The following is a 15,133-nucleotide window of genomic DNA, read 5'->3' on the forward strand; positions in this document are numbered from 1 at the left end:
GTTAGTGTTGTGGACCAATCTTTTACCAGAGGCATCCTAGGAACCTTTCATACAAGAACCTGGCAGCCTTCCATGATATCGGCCTCTGAAAGTGAGGCATGTCCCCTAGATCAGTGCTTCCCAGCCTTTTTCAAACCACTGCACACATTGAAAATGTTTTTGTGCCTCACTGGAATAACCATCCTAGGTTGCTCAGGGACAGAGACAACCCCGCCCTGAAGATTGTGGCTGCCCGCGGGGCGAGGGGGTGGGTAGGGGGGGAGCCAGCGTGTTGCCACACTGCAGAGTCCTCATTCATGAATTTGCCCGTACCCTATTCATTAAGCTTCCAGGGACAGTGAGCTTGCAAACCACTCTGTAAAATAGGACTTAATTTTATTTACTTGAAATTGTGTCTTCCAGACCCCAAAAGGGACTAATTAATCCCTTGGGAACTGGCATCGAGGGATGAGGAGACAAGCCTGTTTTCAATCTTCCTATGTTCACTCTATAGACTCAGATCTTCCCACCCCCACCCTTCCCTCTTGTTAGAAGCCCCGCTATTCCCTCTGGGCCTTCCCCACTAATGTTGTTTAACAGTATAGTAACCAAAGCCACCATCAGGGATACCAGTACAAGGAGAGGTCACATATTTTATTTGGTGTTTAGGGTCCCCCTGACAGTGTGCCCAGTTTAAAGTCAGTTTGACATTAGTAACACTTTAGAGTTGATGTCTTCATTAAACAGTCATCTAAAGGCACAAACTGGGGATGAAGAATCCAGATTTGGTCCCCGATCTGCCGTAAAAATGCTCAGTAACCTTGGGTAAATTCTTTCCACTGACTGGGCTTTTCTGTCCCCATCTGTTACAGAAATGACCTCTAAAAACCCTCCAGCTCTAATAGTCCTTGGGTCTGTGATAATTGAGGAGCTAGTTGAGTGAAATTTGTCCTAATGCCTAAGGTAGTAGTGTACTCTCTTATGGAGAGATATGTGCTTCAATTAGATTAAGAGGAGCATCCTTTCAAGCAGGAGACTCCAAGTAAATAGTTCAGTGTATGACAACAATACTAAAATTACCTAAGGTGATGGTTAAGAACACTTTAAGACCTAGTTTTAAATCCTTGCTCTGCCACTTCCTGCATACAATCTTGGACAAGTTATATAAACTCTTTGAGCTTCTATATTCTTCATTTTTAAAATGAAGGTATTAATACCTCCTTCATAAGTTTTTGTAGTGATTATAAATCACTTAGAGCAATTAGCACCTAGTAAGCTCCCAATGAATGTTACTTGTTATCGTCATTATAATGTGATAAAAATGAAAAGCAGATAGGGCAGCATACAAGATACAGTTTCCATCTCTTGGTCACCTTAGTCTTCTCTTCCTTGGTCTTCCTTTAACTTTTCACTCATTCTGTCTTCTTCCCATCTTAAAAAAAAAAAAAACGTCAAGGAAAGAAAATGTGCTGTAGGTTGTCTTGCTTTGCAACCACAGAAACCCTCCCAATCTCACTCTCTGTTAAACTCTTCTACCGCGGTTTAATAATGGAACATCTGTCTCCTGGAAACCCTCATCCCAGTGCCACTTCTTTCCTGTGATCCAATGAGACACTGGTCCAGAAACTACACAGGAAGCTGGGGTGGAAATAGCCATGGATTAGTCCCATTGTGGACCCTCCCAGATTGGAAGTTCCTCTTGAGGTTGCATTACCAACTATAGCAAATCTAGAGGAGAATTTGCTAGGAGCTATAACTGGTGACATTGGTGGTGATGATGATGATGATGATGGTGATTAGTAACCTTTTTATGTTTGCAAAAGACTTTACAGTTACAAAAGACTTTCACACCCTAATCAGCACATGACCAGCAAGCAGTTCAGCTCTTAAACTCTCCCTCTGATACTTTGTGGGCATAACTTCCCTCTTTAGGGATTCCCAGTTCATCAAAACGTGTTTAAAGAAAATGAGCAATTAGCAATTAGGACCAAGGTGACAGTAACAAAAGATAACCCATGGGGAACAACAAAGCTCATATCACAACAGGGCTACAGAGTGCCTGCGTTCTTTATGCCCAAGGGAAAGCCAGCTAGTCGGAAGAATCAGAGGTTAAGAGGCAACGAAGGGCAGTGCTGGAATACAAGCTAAAAGCTACCAAACCAGGGCAAATTCTGGCCTCATCTTTCCTAGGCATGTAATCGTGGGCAAGTCCCTTGATCATCTTCGTCTCAGAGAATTCATCTATAAAACAGGAATAATAGGAGTACTTACCTCATAGAAGCGTTGTGACCATCTAATTAGATAATATATAAAGAACAACTAGTACAGTGCTTGGCACTTATAAAGTGTCAAATAAATGGTTAACTTTTTGGTAGTATGACACTAACAATTATTTTTTAAACATGTGATATCCAATATGCATGTTTTTCTAATGGAGTACTCATTCGAGTACTCATTATGAGTAATAGGTTACTCATAGCATACCAAAAAGATTCATTGTTTCCTCAAGTTCAGTGTAAATGCTAATTTTGAACAAAATCAAAAGCAGATATAGTCAGCCTTACTGTAACCTGGGAATTTACCTATGGAGCCTTTGTGCTACCTCATAGAATAGAAAGGTCTCAGGATCTGAAGTAAAGAGACCTGTGGTCAGATGTGAGCCCCACCAGTTTCTGGTTGTATGACTGTGTGTAAATAATGTTCTTATTTGAGCTTTGATGTTCCCATTTGTAAAATGAAGGTAAATCAGGCCACTCTCCTAGGATAGCTCTGAAGTTTTGGTTCTGTATGGGAAAGTGCTTTGAAAGCTGTAAAATAAGAGTCATTATTATTATGTACTCATTCTTCAGAAAGATTATTAGCACATTCATTTTGTGTTCAGATAACTTGGGTTTAAAGAAGCATCTCTTTAAGAATAAGCTTTGTTGTAGCTTTATGTTACAGATTAGAAAGACATTTTTAATTGATTTATGTCCTGACTGGGGGACTCTGTCACCTTCTAATCAAGGCCAAACAGACTTTGAGAAAAACAGAGCTCTAGTCCTGTGTTAAATTACATCAAATCATAATTGTTAAGCACTTGCTAGTGCTGTGGGGTACTTGGGGTTTTAAGGGCCATTAATAATAATCCTCTCACTTAGCTAGTTCAAGACTAACAGAAAGATAAGACCAATTGAAAGATAGACATAGGACTCAGGTGGGGATAAAAATATCACCCTTGACAACCACACCTAAAGCAAAACCAAAAGAAACTAAGTAAACAACTAGAACAGGAACAGAACCACAGAAATGGAGGGCACATGGAGGGCTAGCAGCAGGGGGGTGGGAGGAGGAGAGAGGGGGAAAAGGTATAGAGAATAAGTAGCATAGAATGTAGGTTGAAAATAGGGGGAGGGCAAGAATAGTACAGGAAATGTAGAAGCTAAAGAACTCATAAGTATGACACATGGACATGAACTAAAGGGGGGGAATGTGGGTGGGAGAGGGGGTACAGGGTGGAGGGGAGAGAAGGGGGGAAATGGGACAACTGTAATAGCATAATCAATAAAATATATTTAAAAAAAAAGAAAAGGTTGATCAGAGAGTGTGGCTTGAGATCTGCAGCCAAGGGGCTTGCTTATACATTCTTTGCCCCTAAATTAGAGACTTGCTCATCTAGTCTTGGCACAGCTGGATACTGCAGGCCCCTCAGACCTTAGAACAGCAGGGTGGGTTGGCTGCAGAAAAGAGAAAGGAAAGGGAAGTCTCAATTTTATAAGTAAAGAAACAATGAACCAGAAGGTTCAGTAACTTGCCCATGGTTAGCAGAGAGCTAGGAGGTTATAGCAGTGGGAATCTAACCCAAGACTCCTTCCCTAGATCACACTTCGACCGTTCCAGTCATTGGTGGGCTCACACCATACAGGTGACATCTACTAGACATAAAGAAGGCATTGAATCATAACAGCTTCCATGTGACAGGCTCTGTGGTGGCCATGTTAACCCCTTCACCCAACGGAAAAGGAAACTGGAGCTCTAAGCATTTTACTGACGTGGCTAAGAGCTGAAATTTGAATCCAGGTGTCTCTATTTCCAAGCCAAACTATAGCCCAGTTGACTCTATTGAATCACTCACCCACACTTTTAAAAATGTAAATTAAAGCTTAGAGAAGAAAAGCAACTTTGGACAACTTTGACTTGTCCAAAGTTGCACCACAAGCACCAGAATTGGAACCTATACATTCTGGCCCTTTACATCCTGACATTAGGTAGCGCACGGCCTTGGCAGTCAGCACAGAGGAATGTGGAGAAGGGAGAGCTGGCTGAGGTCTGACAGGTGAGGGAAATTTTGCAGAGGCAGATGGTGCATAACTAGGGTGGGTTTCCTTGTACTTGGGGAGGTTTATTGTGGTTTGTGTGGTCTGCTTCAGAGGTAGAGGATGGGGCCTGGTTGTTGTTCATGTGGGGGCAGGGTGGAGAAGGAAGGGTTATGGATGAGAGTGTAGTGTTTGTTGTCCCTCCGCTCACAGTGCTGTCAGCATGCACTCTAGAAGGTGATTATGTCGGTCACCAGAGGGGAGCAGGCAAATACTAGAGAAAATGTGAGAACAGAGCTTTTCTTTCCTTGAAGATACTGGAACTTTCTGAAATGCAAATTTTACTCTAAAAGCAAAAATGCATTTTGAGAAACCATTGGTTTATTGCTTCCCAATTCCACACACTAACCTGAAGGCTGTAACTCATGGAGTGAGAGATAACCCTGTTAGGCCGCTTGTGGGAGATGGGGGAATTACAATGGAAATGATGAAGAAGCAAGTCAGAAGGCTTGGGTTCTGGCTCTGCCTCTACCAGTTATACTGTGTGTGAACCCAATCTCTGGGTCTGGTTTCCTCCTCTACAGAGTGAGGCTGGTTCCCGAAGCACGAGTTCCAAGTACAACTTCAGTACGTTAACCCCATAAACTATTAAAGTATATCAAGAACCTGAAAAAACAAACAAACAACCTAGTGTGTTTTTAAAGACCTGGTTTTTTAGAGCAGCTTTAGGTACACAGCAGTAGTGAGCAGAAAGTACAAAGAGCTCTCATATAACCCCGTCCCCCACAGACATAGCCCCCCCTTACCAATAGCCCCCCTCAGAATGGTCCATTTGTTAAAATCAGTGAACCTACACCGACAACAGAATCATAGTTGACAGTAAGGTTCACTCTTGGTGTTGTATATTCACCAGGTTTGGACAAATATATGACAACATATATCTATAATACCATGCAGAGTATTTTCACTGCCCTAAAATCCTCTGTACTCCACTCACTCATCTCTCCCCCTTGCAGACAACTAGTGATTTTTTTATTATTATTCCCCAGTTTTACCTTTTCCAGAGTGTTGGAATCATACAGTATGTAGCCTTTTCAGATCAGCTTTCTTCAGTTAGTAATATGCATTTAAGATTCCTCCATGTCTTTTCATGGCTTGATAGCTCATTTCTTGTTAGCAACATCTTGGTGGCTTTCAGATTTGGGCAGTTATGTATAAAGGTGCTATAAACATCTGTGTGAAGGTTTTTGTATGAACATACATTTTTAGCTACTTTGGGTAAGTACCAGAAGTGTGATTACTGGATTATCTAGTAAGAATATGATTCTTTTTTAAGAATCCACCAAACTGTCTTCCAAAGTAGCAGTGTCATTATGCATTCCCAGCAGCAACGAATGAGAGTTCCTGTTGCTCCACACCCTCTCCACCATTGGTCAGTGTTCTGGGTTTTGGCCATTCTCATAGAATTGTAATTGTATCTCAGTTTTAATTAGCATTTTCTAGTGTCGTATGGGGTGGTATATCTTTTCATACGCTTATTTGTCATCTACATATCCTTGGTGAGGTGTCTTTCACCAAAGACCTTGGTGAGGTCTTTGGCCCACTTTATAATTGGGTTGTTTTCTTATTATTGAGTTTTAAGAGTTTTGTGTATATTTTGAATAATAGTTCTTTATCAAATGTGCCTTTTGCAAATATTTTACCCCAGTTTGTTGATAGTGTCTCCTTCTCCTGACAATGTCTTTTGCAGAGCAGAAGTTTTTAATTTTAATGAAGCTCAGTTTATCAATTATTTCTTTCACGGATTGGGCCTTTGTTATTGTATCTAAAAAGTCATCACCATCTCCAAGCTCATTTAGACTTTTTTCCCCATATATTATCTTCTAGAAATATCATACTTTTATGTTTTCCATTTTGAGTTAATTTTTATAAAGGGTATAAGGTATGTATCTAGATTCACTTATTTGCATATGGGTGTTCAGTTTTTCAGCTCCATTTGTTCAACTTAGCATTCTAAATAGGAAAATAATAGGTCTAGACTTTCCCTTATTCAACTACAAACTAAAAGCATTTCCTTGGCAAAGTTAAAGAAAATTTAAAGGATTGATAATAACACCCACTTTATATGATTATGAATTAATGCTTATATAAATATCTTACAAACTATGAAGTATTATGCATATATTGCTGCTACTGTTATTTTTAATATTACTCAGCCCCTGCCCTCAAGTAGCTCCCAGCCTACTAGTAGTATGATATTTATACTCAAGTATTTAAAAAAAAAAAGTGAGAAGCAGAATGATGTGGCCAAAAAGAATCCCAAAAGAGAAGTCAGAAGCTCTGGAGCAGAGTACTGCATCTGCACCTTATCAGCTGTGTGGTGTGGGCAAAGTGACTTGACCTCTCTGAACCTTAACTGCCCACCTATAAAATGAAGGGGTTGGACTGTTTGGCATTATTAATTTAGTGAGAAAATCTATCCATTCAGGTTTCCTAACAATAATGAATAAAATGTCAAGGTGGGTGAATTTCCTTTTCTAATGTAGACAAAGTCTGGCCATACCACTTATCTGAGAATACCTCTCCTCCCCCAAGAAGGCCCAAAGGTGGGTTTCTCTGTTGATTTCTTTCTTTCTTTTTATTTAATTATATTTTATTGATTATGCTATTACAGTTGTCCAAGTTTTTCTCCTTTTGCACCCCTCCACCCAGTACCCCCCACTCCCTCAGGCAATCCCCACACCATTTTTCATGTCCATGGGTCATGCATATAAGTTCTTGGGCTACTCCATTTTCCTATACTGCACTTTACATCCCCATGGCTATTCTGTAACTTCTTTTGTACTTCTTAATCCCCTCACCTCTTCACCCATTCCCCTACACCTCCCTTCCAACTGGCAACCATCAAAACACTCTCTGTAACCATGATCCTGTCTCCGTTCTTTTTGTTTGGTTAGTTTCTATTTTTAGATTCAATTGTTGATAGATATGTATGTATTGCCATTTTATTATTCATAGTTTTGATCTTATTTTTCTTAAATAAGTCCCTTTAACATTTCATATAGTAATGGTTTGGTGCTAATGAACTCCTTCAGTTCTTTTCTTCTCTGGGAAACGCTTTATCTGCTCTTTGATTCTAAATGATATCTTTGCTGGGTAGAGCAATCTTGGCTGTAGGTCCTTGCTTTTCATGACTCTGAATATTTCTTGCCAATCCCTTCTAGCCTGAAAAGTTTCTTTTGAGAAATCAGGTGACAGTCTTAGGGGAACTTTCTTGTAGGTAACTAACTGCTTTTCTCTTGCTGCTTTTAAGATTCTCTCATTATCTTTAACCTTTGGTGTTTTAGTTATGATGTGTCTTGGGGTGGGCCTCTTTGCATCCTCTTGTTTGGGACTCTCTGTGCTTCCTGGACTTGCCTGTCTATTTCCTTCACCAAATTAAGGAAGTTTTCTTTCATTATTTTTTCAGATAGATTTCCAATTTCTTGCTCTTTTTCTTCTCCTTCTGGCACCCCTGTGATGTGAATATTGGAATGCCTGAAGTTGTCTCAAAGGCTGCTTACACTATCCTCATTTTTTGGATTATTTTCTCTTCTTGTTCTGATTGGCTGTTTTTGCTTCTTTATGTTCCAAATCATATATTTGATTCTCAGCTTCATCTAGTCCACTACTGTTTCCCTGTAAATTGTTCTTTATTTCAATTAGTGTATCCTTCATTTCTGATGGGATCTTTTTTATGCTGTTGAGATCCTCTCTAAGTTCTTTGAACATCCTTATAAAGTGTTTTGAACTCTGTATCTAATAGATTGCTTATCTCCGTTTGCTTAGCTCTTTTTCTGGAGTTTTGATCTGTTTTTTCATTTGGGCCATGTTTTGTTTTGTTTGTTTTTTGTCTCCTCTATTTGGCAGCCTCCCTGTGTTTTGTTTTGTTTTTTTTTTAGGTAGAATTTCTATGATTCCCTGTCTTGGTATCATGGCCTAATATGGTAGGCATCCTATAGGGTCCAGCAGCATAACCTCCCCTATCACCCAAGCTGGGTACTCAAGGTGCGCCCTTCATGTGGGCTGAGTATACTCTCCTTTTGTAATTGAGCCTTGGTTGCTATTGGCAGATCAGTGGGAGGGATTTACCCAGACCAGTCAGCTGCAAGGACTGGCTGTGACCACTCACCATCAACCTCCACCCTCCATGGAGGATCAGCTGTGCAGGGGCAGGGTGGTGTTGCTCCTCTGTGGTCTGTAGTTGTCCACTGGGTGCACAGACCCTGGGATATTTTGGGTGGTGTAGGCCAAGGTCAGTCCTCACCTGTATTTTGCCTGGAATCACCCTGCCTGAGCTATAAAGCTGTCTGAGGTGGCTGCTACTTATGCTGGGCTTGGAGATTTTCAGGCAAAGCTAAGCTGTGAAGCTAGTCTGGCACCTGGAGTGCTATACCTAGGATCATTTAGCAAGAGGTAGGAGGTCTGGTGGCTCACTGAGGCCAGCTGTTACTTGTTTGAAAGGATTGAGGAAGTTGTGAAGCTTGAGCGAAGACCAGCCATTCACATGGAAAAGCCACTGTTAACAGCTGTAAGTTGAGTGGTTGGAGCCTTGGTGGATGTCCAGGGCAAACAGTGTTAGCCAGGTTGATGGAGTCTCAGATATGGCACCCATCTGCTGGCTCTATGGCTCTAAGGCTTTGTTTGAGGAGGGTTCAAAAAATGGACAGTGACCTCTGCCTCCCTTTGTGTCTGGGAGAAAGCTGTCCCCAGCTCTTGCCTTGATGCCAGACACTTCAGCTCCTCTCTGTATGCTACTAGTGCCTTTCAGGCTGCTACCCTGGTTCTGGAGTTCAGAGGGAGTGAGTCTGGGTAAGTTCGTGTGTGTATTCTTTAATAGGAACTGCTTGGGGCTCCAGTAGTTTCTTCCACTGACTCAATACTGGCTGGTTTTTGCAGCCAGGAGTTATGGGGACTTACCCTCCTGGCCCTGGAACCCTGGACCGGGGTGCCTGCTGTGGGGCTGGGAATCCTCACTCCCAAGATATCCCTCCTGAATTTTTATCCACCACATGTAGATGTGGGACCAGTCCATTCTGCATCTCTGCCTCTCCTGCCAGTCTGGATGAATTCTTTAATTCCATAGTTGTCAGACTTCCATTCAACTTGATTTCCGATGGTTCTGAGTGATGATTGTTCTATAATTTAGTTGTAATTTTGTTGCAATTGTGTAAGGGGGTAAGGCATATTTACCTATGCCACCAACTTGACTGGGAGTCTCTCTGTTGATTTAGAGTCAATAATTCAGTAAAGTCCCAAGTAAATGGCAGAACACAGGCTCAAATTGGGTTTTTGTATTCGAATTTTATAAACACTTCAGGATTTTTCCTGACCCTTGACCTTTTGCCATTCTTCTTTTCTTAAGATTTTATTTTAAGATTTTATTTATTTTTTTAGAGAGAGGGAAAGGGAAGGAGAAAAAGAGGGAGAGAAATATTGATGTGGGAGAGAAACATCAACTGGCTGCTTCTTGCACACCCCCAACCAGGGACTGGCCCACAACCCAGGCATGTGCCCTGGCGAGGAATCAACCAGCAACCCTTTGCTTTGGGGGACAGTGCCCCACCAACTGAACCACACCAGCCAGGGCACCTTTTGCCTATCTTAAAGTGAAGATCTTATATCCTGGAGGCTTGGTTAGAAACAACCTCAGGGTCATCTCATCCAACTTCTTTCCCTGTATGTCTCCTACTCTTAGCAACACCTCCAGCAGAATAGTCTAGTAGTTAAACATGTGGATTTTAAAGTTAGTTTGCCTTGATTCACATCTGGCTCTGCCCTTACTAGCTTTGAGACCTTTGGCAGGTTACTTAGTCTGTTTCATGGCACGGTTTCTTTATCTGTAAAATGAGAATAATAATTGTACTTAACCAGATAATCTACCCCAAAGGGTTATTGTGAAAATTAAATTATTTTTAAATATAAAGTGCTTAGAAATGCCTGATACAAAGTAAACGCTCAATGAATGTTAGCCTTCATTATAATCATCATCATGTTCTTCAAATAAGCCTCTATTTGAAAGCTTCCAAGGATACTAGGAAGTGCACTCACCTCTACCCTCTCCCCCGCTCCACTGCCCCAAGGCAGCCTGTGGACATACTGGCCAGAAGCATTCTGGTTATCGTGTGCTTTGGAGTCAGGCAGCCTTAAGTTTGAAACTTTATCCTTTCCGAAGCCTGGGGTGAGATAAGCCATGGTATCTTCTACTGTAAAGTGGCAATAATAACATATACTTCATTGTTTTGAGGACTAGGTAAGGTACTGTACATAAAGTACTTAGCCTAGTTCCAGCTACATGGTAGGCACTCAGTACGTGACAGTTGCTGTGATGATGATGATGATGGTGATGATGATGATGAAGAACAAGAAGAAAATAAAGGATAGAAGGAGGAGAAAAGGGGGTAATAGAAAGAAGCAGCAGGAGCTACACCAGCAGCTGCTGCTCTATTTAGTTATTTCTGACCAGCTGAGTTCTGTGTATGTTCTGTGCCTACTGGTCAGTCCTTCAGATATTCAAAGAGGCCTAACACAGCCCCTCCCCACCCCTGTGGCAGCACAACCACCACTTCTCAGCGCCCTCTCTCTGGGGAGACATTTCCCAATCTTCAGCTGTTTCTCAGACAACATGGTTTTTTAGGCTCTTCCCTACCAGGAGCTGCCTCCTGGCTGTTCCACACCTTTCTTGCATGGGGTCCAGAGCACCATGGCTTCACATATGGCCACTATTTTGCCAGAATGAAGCACAGTGCCCTGCATTTTATAGGTTCCCCTCAGTCTCTTTGTCCACATCAGGCAAATGAGAATAAAAACAGAGATCATCCTGTTCGTTTTGAAATTCCTGTCTGAAATGATCTTAAGGGAACAAAATTACTTAGGATCTGGGGCACTAGATGTGCAGCCCCAACACAGCCCTGTGCGCTGGGAAGCAGTGCATTGTGGCACAGCACACTGCAGCTGTGAAAGGGGGTCTCCAGATACTGAGGCATTGCGCTGTCAGGGAAGAGGGAGCACTTCTGCTGGGTGTTGGAGTAGAAATAAGAAAGCAGCCTGGTGCAGACCTGAGCTCCAGGAGGTTTTGGAGAAAGAGCTCTAGTGTTGAGGTTGGACAGACCAGGTCTCCTACCCAAGGCAACATTCCAGCCAGTAATGGTTACCACCCACTGAGTGCTTCCTGCCTGGGGCACTGTGCCAGAGGCTTCACCAACATTATTTTGTTTAACTATCACAACAACCTATGAAGGAGAAACTGTGACTATGCCCATCATACAGGTGAGAAAACTGAGGCTTTCTGGCTGTATAACTTCTTCAAGGTTATACAGGTAGTAAGTGACAGAGATGGGATTTGAATGTAAGTTTGCATCTCTTTTTAACCACTGTGGTGCATAGACAACCCATACTGTCCATGAGGCTGTAAGTAAGTGGCAGCCATTGTGAACCTCAGTTGTGCCATCCCCACTACCCTGCATAGCTGCTCTAGGGATTAAAAGGAATAACATATTTAAAGTGTTTGACATATAATGTTGAAGAAATTTTAGTTTCCCCCTCCTCACATCCCAGCTCTCCAACTTCAAGTGACAAGGAAAATCACTTAACTTTTCCTGGACACAGCTTTCTCATGTAAAACCTGGGTGTGTTTTTTGAACCCTCTAACCTTGCATGTTGACAAATCAGGCAGGGTTCAACTTGGGCCTGCGGCTCTAGCCTCCCAGCTTCTTATGCTTTGTAGCGTGTCTTTCTGCTAGTATGCACAGCTCTGGCACTATTACGATTATGGTTTCTTCCAGCACACATCATATTTACAAACCACAAATAACAAAGTAGAAGATGCCGGAAGAGCCCTGGCATGTTAATTAAGAACAATACTGGAAGCAGCTGGCCAAAAAAATGCCAGTGATTCGGAAGCAGAGGCAGCATAGCTCTGTTTATTGACAGAAGGCCGTGCAGTGTTGTACGTTAATTGGGGAAATGGGTAAACATTTGCCAGCAGCTTGCCCCCCAGTGCATTGGAAGACGGACAGCAGGCTGGGCCCTCCCCACTGCCTTGCCTGCCTATCTTCCTAGAGCCCAAGAGATGCCAGTAGAGCGAGCGGCTTTGCTCTGGGTTCCTTATAAGCAGAGAAGATTCTAAAGGCAGATGTGCCTCCTTAATGACCCCCCTGGGCATACCAGTTTTCCATCTGGATACAGTCAAAGGTAGTGTTCCTCCCTCAGCTCACCAGGCTGCCTGTGACACTTGGCCCTCAGGAACCCCCTCCCAGTCAGCAGAGCCATCTTATTAGGTGTGGCTTGAGTTGAGCAGAGGACCAGACTGCCTACCTCAGGTGCTGCAGTCTGCCCACAGGCCCAGAGCACCTGTATCTGACGGAGCACACTGCCCAGCCTCTCATCACGCATACTTACCGCTGCCCGTTTGTCTGTGTCCATCCCTACAGTTGCTCACACACGCGGCAGCCATCATTGAATACCGGCTCTGTGCCCAACACTGTGCTAATTATATAATTTTTCTCATTTAATCCTCCATCAGTCCTGCAAGATTAATACTAATTCCAAAGCCACAAAGCTAATAGCCAACACAGCTGTGATTTAAACCAGAATCTTTCCGGTTCCAAAACCCATTGTCCTTTCCACTAAACCAGTATTTCTCAGTGTTTTAAAATTCACGATCCCTGCACCATGTTTCCATGCCTGTGGTTCTGTTTTGTTCATTAGGTTCCTCTTATAGGTGAAATCATCTGGTATTTGTCTTTCACCAACTGGCTTATTTATTTCACTTAGCATAATGCTCTCCAGTTCGATCCATGCTGTCACAAAAAGTAGTTCTTTCTTTCTGCTGTGTAGTATTCCATAGTATAAATGTACCACTGTTTTTTGATCCACTCATTTACTGATGGGCACTTAGGCTGTTTCCAGCACTTGGCTATTGGATATAGCACTGGTACAAACATAGAGGTGCATAAATTCTTTTGAATTGGTAATTCAGGATTCTTAGGGTATATTCCCAGCAGCAGAATTGCAGGATCAAAAGGCAGTTCCATTTTTAGTCTTCTGAGGAAATTCCACACTGTTTTCCACAGTGGCTGCATCAGTCTGACTCCTACCAACAATGCACTAGGGTTCCCTTTTCTCCACACCGTTGCCAGCACTTGCTGTTTGTTGGTTTACTGACAATGGCCATTCTGACTGGTGTGAGGTGAGCAGCGGGGAGGGGATAATGGTGAGCAGAAGGGGAAAGGGCTAGTCAAAGAACATGTACGAGTGACCCACAGACATGGACAGCAGTGTGGGGATTGACTGTGGGGGCGGGGCGTGGGATGGGTGGAGGAGGGCAAAGGGGGAAAAATTTGGGACAACTATAATAGAATAACAACAAAAAATGACAATAAACTAAAATAAAATTCACGATCCCTTTTGTTAAACAGGAAATTTTTGTTCCTTTCTCTCACTGTCTGATTCAGAAAACATCCCATCCCTGCCCCAGGCATAGGAGGTCATAAACCTAGTTTAGGACCCCTGCATGACTAGTACATTCCAACTGAGCCAAGATTTTGTCGAGTTTTACTGTCCAAAGTTCACATTATGAATTTTTTTTTAATTTCTAAAATATAATTATGTTATGACATGGACTCATTTCTTTCGAATTAAATATCTACACACACACATGCCCCCAACACAGAGATTGTAATATGCCTCGTTAGGGGGCCCTCCTTGGCAGGGGAGATACTCATCTTTGGACATAGTAGAATGGGCAGTCTACAGTTTATTACAGAAAAGATGAGCCCCCAAGGCTTAGCTCTTATCCCACCAAGCAGAAAAGACCCTCCCCACTGTCAGCAGTTAGCCAAGGAGAGGTTACCAGGAATGCCACTCAGGCATTTAACCAGCATCTTTTCTAAGGGCCGCCCATTCTGCTGGCCAAGCTGAACTGTATAGGAGGCAGGGAACCTCCACCTGCGCAGGAAGAGGTCCAGTCTTCTGAACCTATGCCTTGAGGTCCAATGCTAGTTCTTCCACTAAACTATGAGACTTGACCTCTGATCCCTGGTTTCCTCACTTATAAAATGGGAATAACAACACCTGCCTTACAGGGCTCTTTTGAGAATTGAATAAGATAACAGCTGTTGAAAATGCTCGTGCGAGTGCATAGGACGCTCAAGATCAGGGTGCATGAACAGGATCCTAATGTCATGTGGAGAAAACAGTGCTTGCTCCAGTCTTTTGAATGTGTGCTTTCTTTCTTTCTTTTTTTTTTTTTTAGATAACCCAGCTGGACCCAAATAAATCATTATTGGAGGTAAAGTTGTTCCCTCAAGAAACCCTTTTCCTTGAAGCAAAAGAGTAAACACGGCCCAGTGGTGGACCCCGCCGTCCCTTGACAAGCAGAGGCCCACATCAGGAGAAGGGCTCTTTGCCATCCCACCTACACGCTCGTCTCACAGAGTTCAATGTCACACTTCTGCCTCTTGCAAGATTGCTGGAAAAAAAAGTAATAATAAACATAGCTACTTAAAATGTCCCATCCACGAGTATATGTTCCCAACCCTCATAGAGAATTACAACTCTGCCACCCTCCCTAATGCCTTCACCCCGCCCTCGTTCAGTGACTGGCGCACTGTTAAGTGCCAGTGATCACAGAGTAGAATTTATATGTCTCCAGCACCCATCCTCTCCCCACAGTGTCTAGGATAGTTCCGCCTGTCCCAGGACACCAGGATGCTGTGTACTTGATATGTCTCATTGAGCCAGAGCTCATACACCTCTGCCTTTTTATTTTCATTACTGGATTTCTACTTTGTCACCTACTTTGAAGGTGGGGGGACTCA

At 42.7% G+C, this 15,133-nt stretch overlaps 1 protein-coding gene across 1 annotated transcript in view; it reads left to right on the forward strand.

The window, feature by feature from the left end:
• FAF1 (Fas associated factor 1) overlaps positions 1 to 14,826 on the forward strand; it is a 412,428-nt gene extending 397,602 nt beyond the window's left edge. The window contains exon 19 of the mRNA XM_045857312.1: positions 14,569 to 14,826. Within this exon, the coding sequence (XP_045713268.1) occupies positions 14,569 to 14,652 (84 nt within the window). The 3' untranslated portion in view covers positions 14,653 to 14,826. The remainder of the gene's footprint in view (positions 1 to 14,568) is intronic.
• Positions 14,827 to 15,133: the final 307 nt, after the last annotated feature.

This window comes from Phyllostomus hastatus, unplaced genomic scaffold (assembly GCF_019186645.2).
Source record: "Phyllostomus hastatus isolate PE091 unplaced genomic scaffold, TTU_PhHast_1.1 phas_contig_147, whole genome shotgun sequence".
Classification (NCBI taxonomy): Eukaryota; Metazoa; Chordata; class Mammalia; order Chiroptera; family Phyllostomidae; genus Phyllostomus; species Phyllostomus hastatus.